We start from the raw sequence: 15,463 nt of genomic DNA on the forward strand, positions 1-15,463 counted from the left end.
TTTATGCACCTAAACCAGCACCTCGAACTTAGCTCAGTAGCTCATTGCCATCTTTGGCACATCCTTCTACAATTTAACTATTGTATAGCACCTGTGGTTTTTAGGTTTTAAACAAATATGTGAAATGATTCCCTCCTCCCTTAGGGTATGCTTTCTGGCATTGTTGGGTGCGAAGCATCAACTTCCCATCATTTCTCACATTCGTTTACAATTAACTCAAACAGCTTTAACCCGCCAGCCAGCTCGAGTGGCATGCTTGGCATCTGAAAGTACAGCTGACAAGAGACCTTTTTCTAGGTTGCAGCACAGGCCAATGCGTTGGACGATCAATGCAAAGAATTTTGAGGTCAACAACTTGCGATGAGCCAACTTCTATTTATAACCAAGGGGGTGGGGGTGAAGTATAATAAGGCCTAGTGATTTTATAAATGTAACAATGTGTGTGTGTGTGTGTGTGTGTGTGTGTGTGTGTGTGTGTGTGTGTGTATAACCACCTGCTCTAGCTTGTCTTCATGTTTCCAGCAGCTTTTGTCCAAAGCTGAAAAAGCTACCACTTCCATATTTGTGAATTTCCTTAAACTATTCCTTAGGTTCAATAATAAAAAAAAGGGGGGCAAGGGAAAGCAGGGGAAAGGATAAAGTTGGAAGTGGGCAGAGTTATTTCCTTTGATCAGGGCATGATGGAAAACCCCCTACTTGTATCATTGTTAAGATGAGATACAGGAAATGTCATTCAGCGGCAGTGGAATCATATGCAAATTTACTTTTTCTAATTGTTCATTTTTTTAAAGGTGTGAATTCTCTATTAAACTCCTTTGAAGATGCAAATGAAAAATGAAATAACCAATACCAATGTCTAGGGGTGAGACATTAACATAAAAGGCTTAAGTCAGCTCAACAACTATACATACTGGTAATTTTAATACTTGCTTTCTCCTTTATATTTTCTTTGCAGCCTTTTTCTTTACATGCTGTTGAGGGGAAAAGTTAACTTAAAAAGTCCCACAAGTTGACTTCCATGTAAGCGGGGCTCATTATCAGGTTAGATGGAGCTAGATAGAAACAGATTTAAGATTAAACCAAGGGTGTTTGGGTTAGAATTTATAGCTGAAAGAGAACTTTTAACATATCATGTAGGATACTTCCAGACAATGTGTTTATTGATCATCGGCTCTGGTTGCAAATAGCTTGCAGGCAGGTTTGCCAGTGTTGCCTGTTTATTAAGTACTCATTCCAATTTGTTTGCAGGGTTTTATTATGTAAAGCAATTGTTATGCCATACTTTCCAGTGCATTTTCTTTGCTTTATTTATTGCAAAGTCAGTTGATGTTTTTAAAGCAGGGAGCTGGTTTGTTGCACAAGAGCATCACATCAACTTCCATTGCACAACACAGATTTGCTGGTACATGATTGAATCCCACTTGAAAACAGAAACATTTTGGAAGAGGACCTTATTCTGCCCCTTCTTCATGCAGGAAATCCATTGCTGTACAGTAACTACTAAAATTCTCTGCTGAAGGAAATCCAGCTTGCACCAATCAGGGAGGAAAAACATTCCTCCTTTGAAAATACAAACAGCAGCAGTTTACATTGTCAGTGGATCCTCATGTATATGGTTTTTATGTGGGGAAAGAACAACGGGTGAAAGGACCCTTTGGGACTTGTGAAGTTTTGGTGTGTGTTTTTATATGCAGGAGAGCCACAGGTTCAGCACCTGTTACACAAGTTGCACAATGGAGCTTTCTATGTAATACTGGTGTAACTGTTCTGCATCCCTGCTCCTCCTCCTTCTCTCTCTCTCGTCTTAGAAGTCTATTGCTGCTCAGAGTGCCTGTTGCTCCCATCTATGAATGCCATCCTATTAACAGCACACAAAGTCATCCGTCCCTTGGCTTTCCTGGCTGATAAGTGTTTTAAAAACACAACCTTTGGAGCAGTTCAAATGTTCATAAACATTCTGCAATCCCTCAGTGACAGCAGAACCAGAGATTAAGAAGGGCTAATTTCATTTAAATGAAGCCAGGGCTATCTCAGTCAACAGCTACTGAAGATTAAAATTTGCAGGTTGTATTTACTTAAGTCCCATCCCCCTCTTTTTTTTGTTTCCCCTAATGGAGTGCGAGTGTGTGTGCGTGTGTGCAAAAACTGCTATTTTTATTGCAAAGCAAACAAGTTTCATTCAGTACTTCCCTTTTCTTTCTGTGACCACATATTTTCTTAGCTGATTATCCAACAACTGGCCATGACTTCACTAGTAGATACCAAGATAAGGCGCTGATGCTGGGTGACAGGTGTGCATAACAAACATAGAAAGATCAGCTACTACCACAATAAAGCTAAAAGGGGGGGGGCACCAATAGAGAATAGCAGCCTCCTTAAATATAGCATGGTGAGAATGAGGCAATAAAACCAGACACCGCTCAAGAACTATTTATGTTAATTCACAAGTTGCAATTCCTGTAATTAATGCTATTTCTAGAAGAGGAAAGAATGCAGAGAAGAGGTTCCATGACGCCACAAAAGGAAGCCTGGGAGCACATGCACAGATTTTGTGGAAACTACTGTTCCCAATGAATTGTGCACAATTATTTTAAAGAGAAAATGAGTCCTGGTCTCCATGATTTTGGAAAAACCCAGGAACAGGGGCCATTTCTGCTATATTCTGCCTCTACTGTTGGGAAGCAATATGCCTCTGAGTATCAGTGGCTGGGAATCACAAGTTGGTGAGGCAAGACAGTGACCACCATAGGCTCGGCAAGCTGCTAGGGGAGAAACAAATCTTCCCAGGGAATCTCAATCCCGAGACTGACCCAGCGGGACTCAGAAACCCCGGAGAGCCATGCCACAGGGCTTGCCCCTGTCCTGCAGTGGGGCAGACACTGCATAGACCTCTTCTCCCTCCTTACCTTCTCATCCTGATTGTGAGTGCGGAATCAGTGAGTTGCAGACGTTGGGAGGGAGCACGAAGGGAGGGAAGATGGCAGTGCCCAGGAGGGAAGGCTGACCAACCTCATCTCATGGAGGGCTTCTCCCAGAAGATGCTGTCCGCACCTCGGCCCCCAAGTCCGGCAGGACTCCCAGTGCAGTTTAGGCCACCCTCAAATTTGTCCATTTTTGCCACTAAAGGGGAGCCTCTGCCGGCCATGTGGAGGGTGCACTAGAAAGAACACAAAACCCCCACCCCCACAATCTGGCTCCCCTCAGCTGCGGGGTGGGCTACAGATACACACACACACATATCAAATATATAAACAATTTTTCTCTTCTTGAAAAATTGTATTTTTGTTTTTGTTTTCTGCTCCCTGAACACCACCAGCAGAGCCAGGGAAGTTGGGAAAGACACTCTGAGGGGGCTGGAACTGCAGGCCAGGAAAAGCCGCTCACCAGCTGGCTATTCCACCCCTCCCCCCATAAAACCCCCCCACTAAAATCAAACAAAATCACATACATTTAGCCTCCCCCTCTCCCCTTTCACTGCAAGCTGCCTGCAGGGCCAAGATTTACCATTCTCACCAACCTCACCTCAATATTTTGATCCTTAAGCTCCATTTTTCCCTTCTCTTATTACATTTTATCTTATTTTTATACCTCCACCATATTTTTAGTTTAGTTTTTCTCTTCAGTTTTTTTCTTGTTCCGAATTATTTATTCTTTTTATTCATTTTTATTATTGTTACTGTTCTCTCTAACTTTGAAGCTTTGTCCCCACGTTTTCAGCTTGACTTGACTTCTTATTTTTTGATAAATTCTTTCTTTATTTTTTTAATTGAACTCCTGTGGTCTTGTTCTCATTCACACAATTTTAATTTCACTTTTACTTTTTACTAAGGAAATTCCTACAACACTAAACGGATGCACACAGTCCATGTTTAAATAATGGAAGGGAAAAGTAGGAAAATTGGCCCTGACCCCACCCCCACTAATACCTCTGGCCCATCACCCATAAATTCCACCATGCATCCCAAAACATCCAAATAAGGACCTGGCAAGCTAAAGGCCTATATCGCCAAACTGACTTTTATAAAAATGACAATACCCTATCAATACAGGGAATATAGGACAAGTTAGGGGACACTCCAGTAGCCCGACTGACCCATCACCAACCACAAGTCTTCTTAAACAATCCAGCAGCAAAAGCAGCAGCCATTAGGCCATTGGCTAATTTTGAAAATCTCCTCCTAACACTGGAAGGACACAGGAAGGGGGTGGTATCTACAATATATAAATACTACTCCAAGACACTACAGACCCCTTCACCATGATTAAAAACCAATGGGAGCATGACATAGAACACAAAATAAACCCCACCCAACAGTAAAAAATGTGGTCTAAACCACCATTAAAATCCATTTCAGTCAAAAGAAGAGAACTTACCCTGAAACTTATCTATAGATGGTACTTAATACCACAGAAGTTGGCACTGATACACCCAGGGACCTCATCTAAATGCTGGAGAGGCTACACCTCCATAGGCAAGTACCTCCACATTTGGTGGGAATGCCCCAAAGTTCATTCCTTTTGGATATCAGTGCCGCAGGAAATAACCACAATAACAAAACAGGTAATAGAAGCAACTCCAGAACTAGCCCTATTAAATATCTTCCAGGACAACAACACACATGGATATGACAACTCTAAGTCACTTATTCTCAGCAGTCAGAAACATCGTAACTAGACACTGGAAGGACCTATTAGGAGTGAACATAGACCACTGGTACCTAAATGTATGGGAAGCTACCCTATTAGAAAAGCTAACCAACAAACTTAAACTAGCACAGGGACAAGCAACGGAGGTATGGCTCCTCTTTATCACATATACAGCACAACAAGAAAATGACTTATCCCCCCCCCCCAACAGCATATGAATCAATATGGCTAATCTGACCCAACAACACTCCCCTCCCCCAACATATACAAACAAACTGCACTGCAACCAACTGAACACAACCAATGAAGCTCTGGACACCCTAATCTCTTGCAATGCCAATACAAATAAAAAAATGTACAAATAAAGGACCTATCCACATGGTGCTGACACAAACTCTACACTAACATGATGCAATAGAATGAAAGAATATTACCCCCCATCTTCCTCCCCTTTCTCTCCCCCTAATCACATGATGTCTATGACAATAGTGTCTCATACTGAATGTAATCAAACTGTGAAAAAGATTCTATGAATCAAAAATGGATACACAAGATTATTTTCCTTTATTTATTTGTAACACATAAAATCGTTAATAAAAACTAATTTAAACATCAAAATCCTGACATTTAATTACAATATGTTTATCTCCTCACTTCACTCCTGCCCACCCAACAGAAGAACAGGAGCAGGCATCCTTTCAGCTTCTCCAGCTGCTAAACCCAGAGGTGGATCTGAAAGAGGAAAAAGAGAAAACAAGGGTGAGAACAAGAGACCCATCTGCCAGAGACCTCTGCCAATGCCAAAGAGGCTTAACTCTGAATATCCCATTGCATAGCAGCCATTGCTAGACCCTTTCAAGGACGGAAGCCTTAGGTCAAGAATGAGAGCCCTTCTAAGCCTCAGGGCTGCATCCCCACCTGGGCAACCTTGAGGGCCACATGGGACTGGTGGGCGTGGCCACAGTAAAACATGGGTGGGACTATTCATGTTAATTTTTCCCTTGCACAGTATGCTAGTTTCTACACAAACACATGCATGTCTATCCTTCATCCATGCAGAAATTTAAGGACTGGCAAGGGTTGTGAACTTCCAAGGGCGAGTGAGAGGGGCCTGGAGGGTCAGATTTGGCTCCTGGGTCAGAGGTTCCCCACCCTTGCCTGAATCCAATAATCCTGGAGAGTTTGGGGCTCTAAGGAGACCTCCGACTGGTCCAGGCTAGTTGAGTGGTCTTGGACCCCCTTTCCCCCAAAAGGGAACAGACTTCTTAAGCTGCTTGTTTTTTAAAAAGGGAAGAAAAACCCAAATATCTCTTTGTCACAGCCCAGTGTTACCAATTCCCATATTCAATCCCAAGTGAGTCTTCAAAGCACAAGCATTTATTAGGTTTAAAAATAGCCAAACAGTGAGGACTGGAGAACAAGTGTGCCCACTGCTCCACATTCCCCTCACTGATCCCCATGAGCCAAGGAGGAGGGCATCTCCCAAAGATTCCCCCCCCCAAAAAAAGTGTTGAGATTGCCAATCTGCCTGGGTGAAAGACCCAGCTTATTTTTAGCTTGCTTCATGGCACCTTGCCCTGTTTTGGGTACTTCTACAAGCCTTGCAAGTGAGGCAAAGTCCAGAGGCCTTCCCTCTATCCCACCCAACCCAACTAATAAATAATATTTCTGTCGCAGGGACTGCTTTGCTTTAACTGCTTGTATGTAAGTTACTCGAGGAGGCTTTCTGGCAGAAGAGCAGGTACAAATGCTTTTTAAAAGAAAGAAAGAGAAAGGAAGGAAGGATTCCCCTTTGTAGCTCCTGGTGTCTGGATATTTGGCCTTGCTTTGTCTTTCTTGAACCAGTTTTTCCCCCTTACCCTCTCAGGCTGCCTCTCCAGGCCTTCTCCTTTTGACCCTTCCCCCTTTCCAACACTCTTTTCAAAAGATCATCTCCCCCAAATCTGAGGCCTCCTCCTGCTTGTTCCATGGGGAAAGCTGTGGCTCGCCAGATCTCTTGTAAGACTCCATCTCCCATCAGCCCTAACCAGCCTGGCCTTAGAAGCTCATGGACCTGAGCAGCTGAGAGCTAATGGCAGGCAAGATTCTTCTTCCCGCTCTTCCTACCTCTGAAATTAAAAGGCAGCTCAGCCAATCATTGCCAGGCTGCACCACTGGCCAGTCCCATAAGCATTGACATCTCCCAGCAGCATACAAAACTTTCTTTGAACATTCTGGGCTTGATTTTTGATAGCGCTGATAGATTAGTGTTTTCGGTTTGTCTGTTTGTTTGTTTTACTGTACTTTATAGACACCCCTTCTCTCTGCTGAGAGATGAGGGGGAGGCTGTATTATGAAAATTGTGTTAATAAATAATACTAATAGCAAGAATAACAAAAGGCACAGCTTTTGACCACCTGTGATGCTCCACATATTTTAGACTACTGCCTGGGGCTGATGGGGAGATGGGAGTCTCACAATGCCTCTGCAGGCCAAGACTGATGGGTGCTCTACCACGATGGCAAAGCTTGCTTTGGCACAGTGCTTGTGGCTCTCAGGAACTTTTCCAATGGTGGGCACACTGCTGCCTCAGTTTACTCAAGAGAGCTCTGCATTCCAAAGAGCATTTACTGAGTTCCCACTTTGTGGAACATTCCAAAAATAGTTGGTTAAAGTCCTGCATTTACAAAGGAAAAAAGTGCGGGGTGAAGAATAGAAGAAATGAGCTGCCTATTTCTAAGGGAGGATCAGCTCCCCGGGAGAAACACTGCCTTCTAGATCTTAAGCTTCTCATTAATGTTATTACAAGGGGAAATGAGAGAGGGAACAAAGCCCACAATCATCTCTTGCTGATTCAAAATTCAAGAAGGGATTACCATATTTAATAATATATTTCACCTCAAAAGAAGCTCTCTTTCTGGCACAAAATAAACCGAAAAAACCTACCGACAACGTGGAAGGCAGCACGAGAGAGACTTACGCATTAGACGATCCAAAGCCAAAGCCTGTAAGGGGTGGGGAGAAAAGCAACGTTAAAGGGATTATTGGATGGGTTATATTACAAAACACACATTAAGGAAAGGTGTCAGGATTCCATCAGCACAGTTTCTCTCTGCTCCCTAACCAGTATCCAATCACTCCAGTTCTCCAGTCTAGTCCACTCTAACCCGCAACCAAAGCTCTTCTTTTAATTCATACACAGAGGAAGCTGCCTTCTAAAGAGTCAGACCATTGGGTCCACCTAGCTCAGTACTGTCAACTGTTAGCAGCTTCTCTGCGGTGATTCCCAGCAACTGGGGACACCTTCCCTCTGACAGGAGAGGTAGAACACAGCCTAATTCCTCCTTGAATTTGTCTAACCCCCTTTTAGAGCCGCCCAAGTTAGTGGCTGTAACTATTTCTTGTGAGAGCAAATTTTAATTACGGGCTGTGTGAAGGAGGACTTCCATTTTCCCTGTTCTGAGAAAAAAATCCTCAAAACATCTAAGAACCAGGTGGAGGGCAAGGACAAGGGGATGGAAACTCTGCACATGCTCATAAGCAGACTTTGCAAACTCCTACTTAGAAGGTGCAGAGAGCAATAATCCCGAGAAATGAATGGTGGCGGAAGGTTTCTGGGTTTGGGGGCTTAACATCAGCTTTGGTGTGTTTTGTAAATTGCTAAAAATATTTAAACAATTTATGTACTGCTTAACTGCAATTATCTCTAGGTGGTTAAAAAGGCTCTAACCCTTACATAAAGGTTTTAAAAGTGTGGGTTAAAATATACATCTCTTTCTATTTTCCCACCCCCAAAGGGGAATGAAAGGAAGTACGCTGGGTACAGTTATGTCCCTCAGTCTCTCCAACAGAGAGCCAGTGTGGTGCGGCCAGTTAAAAGTGTTGGACTAGGGTTTAAATCCACGCTCGGCCACAAAGTTCACTGGGTGTGACCTTGAGCCAGTCATTGCCTCTCAGCCTAACCTACCTCACAGGGTTGTTGTGAGTGGTTGAATGAGGGAGAGATACCATGTACACCACCCTGAGCAACTTGGAGAGAAAGGTGGGACATAAATGCAATAAAAAAATTAAAAAGCAACCCCTGCTCCCCGTTAAGATACGATTAAGCTTGGTTTGCATCTGAAATCCAGCCTCTAACAGGTTATGACAAAGTGCTGAAGCTCCCTATGCTCCCACTTCTCCAAACTCCCTTCTATTTAGGGTCAAGAACAGCTCATACCTCCTCCTCCACTCGACCCGAAACTGGAGAAGCCAGTGCCTTGTGTGCCAAAACCCGTAGGCTGCTGAGAGAGCGATCCAAAGGTAGGGGTGTTCTGGCTTGCCAGCGTTCCGAATGACACTGTGTTGGCTGTGCCGCCAAACCTGTGGAACATAGAGCAGGAGCAAGCAGTGGGTTAAAGAGATTGTGGCTTTTAAAAAAGATAAGTGAAGCAAAAGGAGCTAGATGAAGGCAGAAATCCACAATCAGCCAACCTGGCTGCTGTGAATGGCAAGGGAGGCCATGTTGGTACTGCTGCCTGGATTGGTGTTCTTCCTCGATAGGGTATTCTCAATGGTGGCTCCCCGTTGGTGGAATGCCCTCCTTGGTGAGGTGCACCTGCCTTCCTTTTATTAACAGAGCCACCCACCTGCCAATCAACTGACATCGCAATGACATCAGGCAATGGGGTGCTTTGAAGTCCCCACAATGAGGACTTCAAAGCACTGTACAAGGCTGGTAAACAGAATAGCACAGTGTGTTGTAGTACCACTGATCAGCTGATGGTCAAGGTTTCAATGCTCTAAGCAGGGGCTCCCTGGGTTTGGCTCTTTGCAAGCCCCAAAGATCAGCTGGCAGCAACAGCCCCATGCAGCTTGAAGTAAGCTGATAGGCACTGCTTGACTTCCAATCCCAGCTCACTTTGCTATCACAGTTCTCCATGGGGAACTCTATAGTGCAGCCAATCCTAACCAGCTTGGTGATTTGCAATGAAAGCAAGCTTCCCTGGCTTTAAGGTTCCTGACTGCACAATGGCAGCTGTCCCTTGCACAGGTGGGTGGGGTTTGGGGGGAATTGTATAATTCATTGCTGTTACCTGCCCCAGCACCTTCTGGCAAAGGGTAAGTAAGAAATCTGATTAAAGAAATCAATATAATGAAATGTAGTGAAATGAAGGGGGCCAGAATATTTATTCAAACGAAGAAAGAAAAATGGGGCACCTGGATATCACTGCAACCCCCCCCAAGACCCCGTTGTTTTGTTGCTGTTGTTGTTGTGGCTTACCCAAATCCTCCAGCGTTGGCGGCCGCCGTCCCCTCTCCGAAGACTTTGCCTCCCGTCGAGCCCAGAGGGCTTGCAAAGGCTGGGGCTGAACCGAATGCTGGCACCCCTCCGAACCCGGGGGAGCCCCCAAAAGTGGGAGGGCTGCCAAACACAGGAGCAGCTCCAAAGCCACCTGAGCAAACACAGAGGCAAACAAAGAAAAGAAAAGAAAAGGGAAAGGGACATACACAAGCAAAAGAATAAATAAAAAGTCAAAATAACAGAGAGAGAGAGAGAGAGAGAGAGAGAGAAAGGCAGGGCAAGAAGAGCAAAGAAATCAGAAATCAGAGTTAGGCCATTTCTCAGTGCAGAAGCCCCACAGACCTCAACTTGTGGGGGAGAGGGGCTTTATTTGTGCTGCAGAAGCAATGGGGCCCTGACACACTTTCAAAGGCCCCCATTTCATCCTAGAAAACATGAAGTCAGTAAATATTACAAAATACCCTCTGCCCTCCTTTTTTAAGGTGCAACTAAAAAAAGGAAATTGGGGGCGGGGGACAATAGTCTGATGAGTCCTCTGTGGTTTTGGCCTCTTGGGCAAAGCAAAGAACGTAGATCAGGCTCAACACCTTTTTGGATGCCAGAACTCACGATTCTGAACTCTCTCTGTAAGAGACTCTGTGTGTGTGTGTGTGTGTGTGTTGTGTATGTGTGTGTGTGTTTGTGCGTGTGTGTGTGTGTGTGTGTGTGAGAGAGAGAGAGAGAGAGAGAGAGAGAGAGAAGCATTGCTTAATTCAAGAGGCAAAAGTGGGAATGGGGTGGGGGTGGGGAAGCAGAAAGGAACAGCTTTAGGCAGAGGAAGGCCTTAGCTAGCGTTTTCCTCTTTTTCTTTTAGAGTTGCAGTCTATGTCTGCAAAGGAGAAGTGCTCTATCGGATTTACAGCACTGCATTCTCCCCAACTTCCCATCTAAGGGGAACCTTGACCTCCTGCTGGCCTTCATTCGAGAGTCCAGATGTCCCTGAGAACTGCAAATCAGCAACCATCACCCCCAACTCTCCACCCCCCCCCCCCCAGAATGCACCAAAAAGAGAGAGAGAGACAGAGAGAAAGAGAAAGAAGGGGGGTTTGGGGATGGGGGAGTTTGTCATTAAGAGCTGCCTTCTTCACCCTCCGTACAGCACTTACTGCAAAAGGGGTGGCTAGATTCTGCAGGCATGTCCTTAAGAAGAAAAACCTTGGACGTGAATTAAAAGAAAAACAGGCCAAGAACGCCCGCTCTAGAGCGCCTGCATGAAAAAGCAGCAGTTGCTGCTGCCGCCAGCAGCAGCAGCTCTCAGCAAAAGATGGGGAAAAGGAGGGGGGAAGCTATAGCAGTTGCTAAGGTAGCTGTTTTCTGATGTCGCCAGCAAAACTGCAACCATTTCAGCACAGCAGTGTGTTGCACCCTAGAGGCAAGCTATCCACACACCCCTGACCTGCCACAAGCAGACCAGGAGGAAAGCAAGACATTCCCAAGTCTATGATGCCATTTCCTGTCGCCCCACTTTCATTTTAACTGATGCCAAGCTTTATTTATTTATTTATTTATCAGTGTTTGCACATTACTTTTCCGTTCCAGCCCCTTAAAAAGGCTCCTGCAGCAGCCTGTATCTGTGAAATCAACTGAAAACAAGGCTGGCTTACAAGCTTAAAAAGAAAGAAAGAAAAGAAACACATGACAAACGAGGAAAATGGGACAAGAAGGGAAGAGGAAAAAAGCAAATCTGGGCACCCGTTCTTAAACAGCCATTGTTATAAGGACCGGATGGCTTGATGGAGCTGGTATTCTGGCAGAGCTGATGGGATGAGCCCTGCTTCCCATCTCTCCTACTGAGGCAGCCTAATGGGAATGACTGGTGACAGCTGAGGGAGGGGGGTCTTTATCCCCCCCCAAAAAAGGTTATTTTCTGAGCTGCTTTTCAGGGCCATGCTTTCACAAAGAAACGTACGTAAAAAAGGAAGGAGACACTAGGTGTATGGGAAATAAAAAGTATTCAAGGTCTGCTTGAAAGTCTGCTTGCAGCATCTCTCATACAGCCAGTAACATCTCGGCCCTTTCCTAGGAGTGCAAAAAAGCCCTTGGGCGCCGGGGCACGAGTCACCATCTTTTGAGCCTCTCCTGTAAAAACAAACTCACGGCTCACACAGGAAGTGTGTGACACTGAGCCAAGAAATGAACCAATTTGTTTGCCTTCAGCTCACCAACATGACAGCAGGTACAAATCTGGCTGGTGGGAAGGAATGTGTGATGGAGCCTTTCTGGTGGTGGCCTCTTCGCCTATGTAACTTCCTTCTCTGCGAGATACATTTGTTTCCACCCCCATTTTCTTTTAGACACTCCTTTTCCAATTCACCTTTGGTTAGGAAGCTGGTGGGGCTTTAGAACACCCTCCCTATTTTCAGCATGATGGCATCTGATGACACAGGCTGACTTGACAGTCGGTGGGGATGGGTGCCGTTTTTGTGTGTTTATGCTCCTCTTTTTTTAGCTTTTGGAAATTTCCAACTCTGTGTGGTTTTGAAGACCAGAGCCGCAATGCTGTTATTTAATTGTGTTTTGTGTTACAATTTTTACTTATTTATCTGAAACCCCCTTCAAAATGGTCTTGGTCCTGCAAAACAGCATAAAATAATAATATTCTAAAGTAAAGGAGGAAAGCCAAAGAAAGCAGCCCTGTTGGGTCAGACCAAAGGCCCATAATCACAGGGGTGGATAACATCAGGTCTGGGGGACAAATGTAGCCCCTCCAAGGGCTCCCCTGCCTAGTCCTTGGGACTCTCCACAGACAACACACACAACCCCACTTTGCACCTTCCTTGGCCAAAATGTGCCCTTGAACTCTGACAATGCCTTTTGCTTGCCTGGATGGAGAACAGCAAGTGGATGTGAGAAGAAACCAGCCTACAGGGACAAATGTCCCTGTAAAGGGACAATTGATAATCATTGCACCGCCCACTATTGCCTCTGGACCTCTCCAGCACCGGCATGCAGCCCTTGGGCTTAGAAAGTGTCCATACCCCATGCCAATCCAGTCCAAAACTCCGTTTTCCCACATAGTGGGCTGCCAAATGCATCCTGGAGGCCCATAAGTAGGATGGGAAAACCAAAGCCCACTCCTCCATTGTCTGCCCCCTAGCATGCTAACAACTGTGGACAAACTTTGCCCTCCTTCATGAATTTCTCCACTGCCCATTAAAGACCACCAAGACAGCTCGTGGCAGAAAATTTCACACATTAAATTCTGCATTGTCCAAAGAATTAATTTCTTTAGTCTGTCCTGAATCTACTGTCTAACAACTTGAGTTTGAGTATTACAGAAAAATGAAGTGGGGAATCCTATATCCCCCCCCCCCACCTCCACACCATGAATAATTTGATATGCCTCTATTGTACCTATGCATCAAGTGTAGGTATGATGGAACAGTGGTGAGAAACCAGTGGCCCTTCAGACATGGCTGGACAACAACTCCCATCATTCCTGACCACTGTGCCCTGCTGGCTGGGGCTGATGGAAGCTGGAGTCCAATGACATCTGGAGGGCCACAGGTTCCCCATCCTTGGGATAGAAGCTGGCGGAGGGATTCAATTAAAAGAAAGCAACACCCAGCCTCTAAGTCCCCTCTTAGGAAAGGTGCCACTTATGATAATTCTGGCTGACCTTCTCTTTTTTGACCTAAAAATCCCACATCTGCACACTGGCTCTGTTCACAGGTGATGCATGACAAGTCAGAACAAGGTGTTGCCTTATTGGGAACAAGAGGCATGCTTCTGCAGAGTTGTCTGATCACTCCTCACTTTGCTCTTACCCTGGCATGAGACAGGAGAAACAAGCCAGGAAGCCACAACTAAGACTGGCTTCCTGTAACATCCAAAGCTGAGACTGGGGTTTGCTTTTCCCAATCAAGGTAGGATTTGAAAGCAAACGAAGAACCATGGTTGAAGGCTGTGGCTTGTGATTCTGACTTGCCAGGTTTGTCATAGGAAGCCAAGCTTAACTGTGCCCTCTCGGTATGCTTCTCCTGCTTGCACCAGAGGGAGCAGCCAAGTGAGAGCAACCAGGCTGGGCAGGGTTCACTTCCTGCTAAACCATGGTTTACTGGAGCACACAAGCATCACCTGCATTTCAACTGAGGCTGCCCTGCAGATGTACATGAAGGAATCATACTGGCTACTCCTATTTTCTGTCCATTTGCCAATAATCCCTGGCATGGAATTAACTCCCTCCCCCAGTCTTCCATGCAGCTCACAGTTTTTACTGTTTTATGTGTACACTTTTCAACGCACACTTCCATCTTATTAACAGGCTGCCTGTCTGCTATAAGAAATGACTACCAATATAGCTCCTTGCTGTTTTTCACTGGAGGTGCATTTTAATACCCAGGGTGAAATTCCAGTCCCAACCGATGTAACAGATACTACCCAGTTGTAAACACAACTGTCTGGGGGGGAAAAGAGAGAGCTGCAGCTGAATTATTTAGAGGAGATTAGAGATCCTGTGACACTTTTGTCCATGAGCCATTGGGTTTTACCCATGTCCTCCAAGTTTCGTGGGAACCAACGCATGTATTGCAAGTTAAGAACATAAGAAGAGCCTGGTTGCTGCACCAGGCCATAAGTCTAGCTGGCCCAATATCCTGTTCTCACTGTGGCCAACCAGATGCCCCAGTGAGAAGCTTGCAAGCAAGACTTGAGTCCAACACTGCTCTCCCCTCTTGCAATTCTCAGCAACTAGTATTCAGAGTCAAGCTGCCTCCGATAGCACTATATATCATGTTCTACTGTAAGGGGACCTGCGGCATGCAAAGCAGGTGCTCAGCCACTGAGCTGTGGTCATTTCCTTTCTGCCATCCACCAGTACCAGTGGCACAGGGAACCAGCACCTGATCTACAGAGCTCCTGGTCTGAGCTGCAGAGCACCCTGATATGAATTTAAGAAGAGCCTGGCTGCTGGATCAGGCCAAAGGCCCATCTAAATCCACCATGCTGTTCTCACGGTGGTCAACCAGATGACCCAAAAGGAAGCCTGACAGCAGGACATAAGCACAACCATTAAAAGTCACAACATGCAAGGGTCACCCATCCTTTTGTACCCTGTGGTAACACTAAAATAGTATTGAGGGCACCATCCTCAATGGTTGCTTCTCCCCACCCTCCTCTTGGGTCAGTTCACTACATATCTGGAGAAATATGTGATCTACAATTTGATGACAACAGTGGTGGGGAAAGACCCATAAAAAGAAGAAGACCTGTTTTACCATAATCAACACTTGTGTACATGGTTGCCTCCTCCCTCCCTCTGTGCATGTGTCTGACTCCACTTTCTCCCCTGACTCCTGCAGCACCCACTTTCTCTCCCCTCACTGCCTCTCAGTTGTTCTCTTTTCCTCTCAACACGCTCTGGAATCATACCCTTTGCACCTCCTGGCTGCACAGTTTTCTGTTTGGCAGCCAATCTGAGCCTTGAAAAGAAGAAAGAAGTGAAAAGTGGAAGGGAGGAGAGCATCAAAAGTGTCTGGCTGCTGTATCAGGCAAGTAGCTCATCTTGCCCTGTAT

At 45.4% G+C, this 15,463-nt stretch overlaps 1 protein-coding gene across 15 annotated transcripts in view; it reads right to left on the reverse strand.

Annotated features, from left to right (window-relative positions):
• Nucleotides 1–5,188: 5,188 nt before the first annotated feature.
• Nucleotides 5,189–15,463, reverse strand: part of NUP214 (nucleoporin 214) — an 80,729-nt gene continuing 70,454 nt past the window's right edge. For 12 of the 15 annotated variants that reach the window (XM_083596830.1, XM_083596841.1, XM_083596839.1 and 9 more), the window contains 4 exons: nt 9,890–10,061; nt 8,846–8,988; nt 7,607–7,631; nt 5,189–5,379 (listed from right to left, as the gene is read on the reverse strand). In XM_083596830.1, coding sequence (XP_083452956.1) covers nt 5,346–5,379; nt 7,607–7,631; nt 8,846–8,988; nt 9,890–10,061 — 374 coding nt within the window. In that variant the 3' untranslated portion in view covers nt 5,189–5,345. Of the gene's footprint in view, nt 5,380–7,572; nt 7,632–8,845; nt 8,989–9,889; nt 10,062–15,463 lie in introns of all 15 variants that reach the window. The other 3 variants (XM_083596829.1, XM_083596837.1, XM_083596832.1) reach the window with 1 other exon arrangement.

The sequence above is a fragment of the Podarcis filfolensis genome, assembly GCF_964270895.1.
Source record: "Podarcis filfolensis genome assembly, chromosome: Z".
Lineage (NCBI taxonomy): Eukaryota > Metazoa > Chordata > Lepidosauria > Squamata > Lacertidae > Podarcis > Podarcis filfolensis.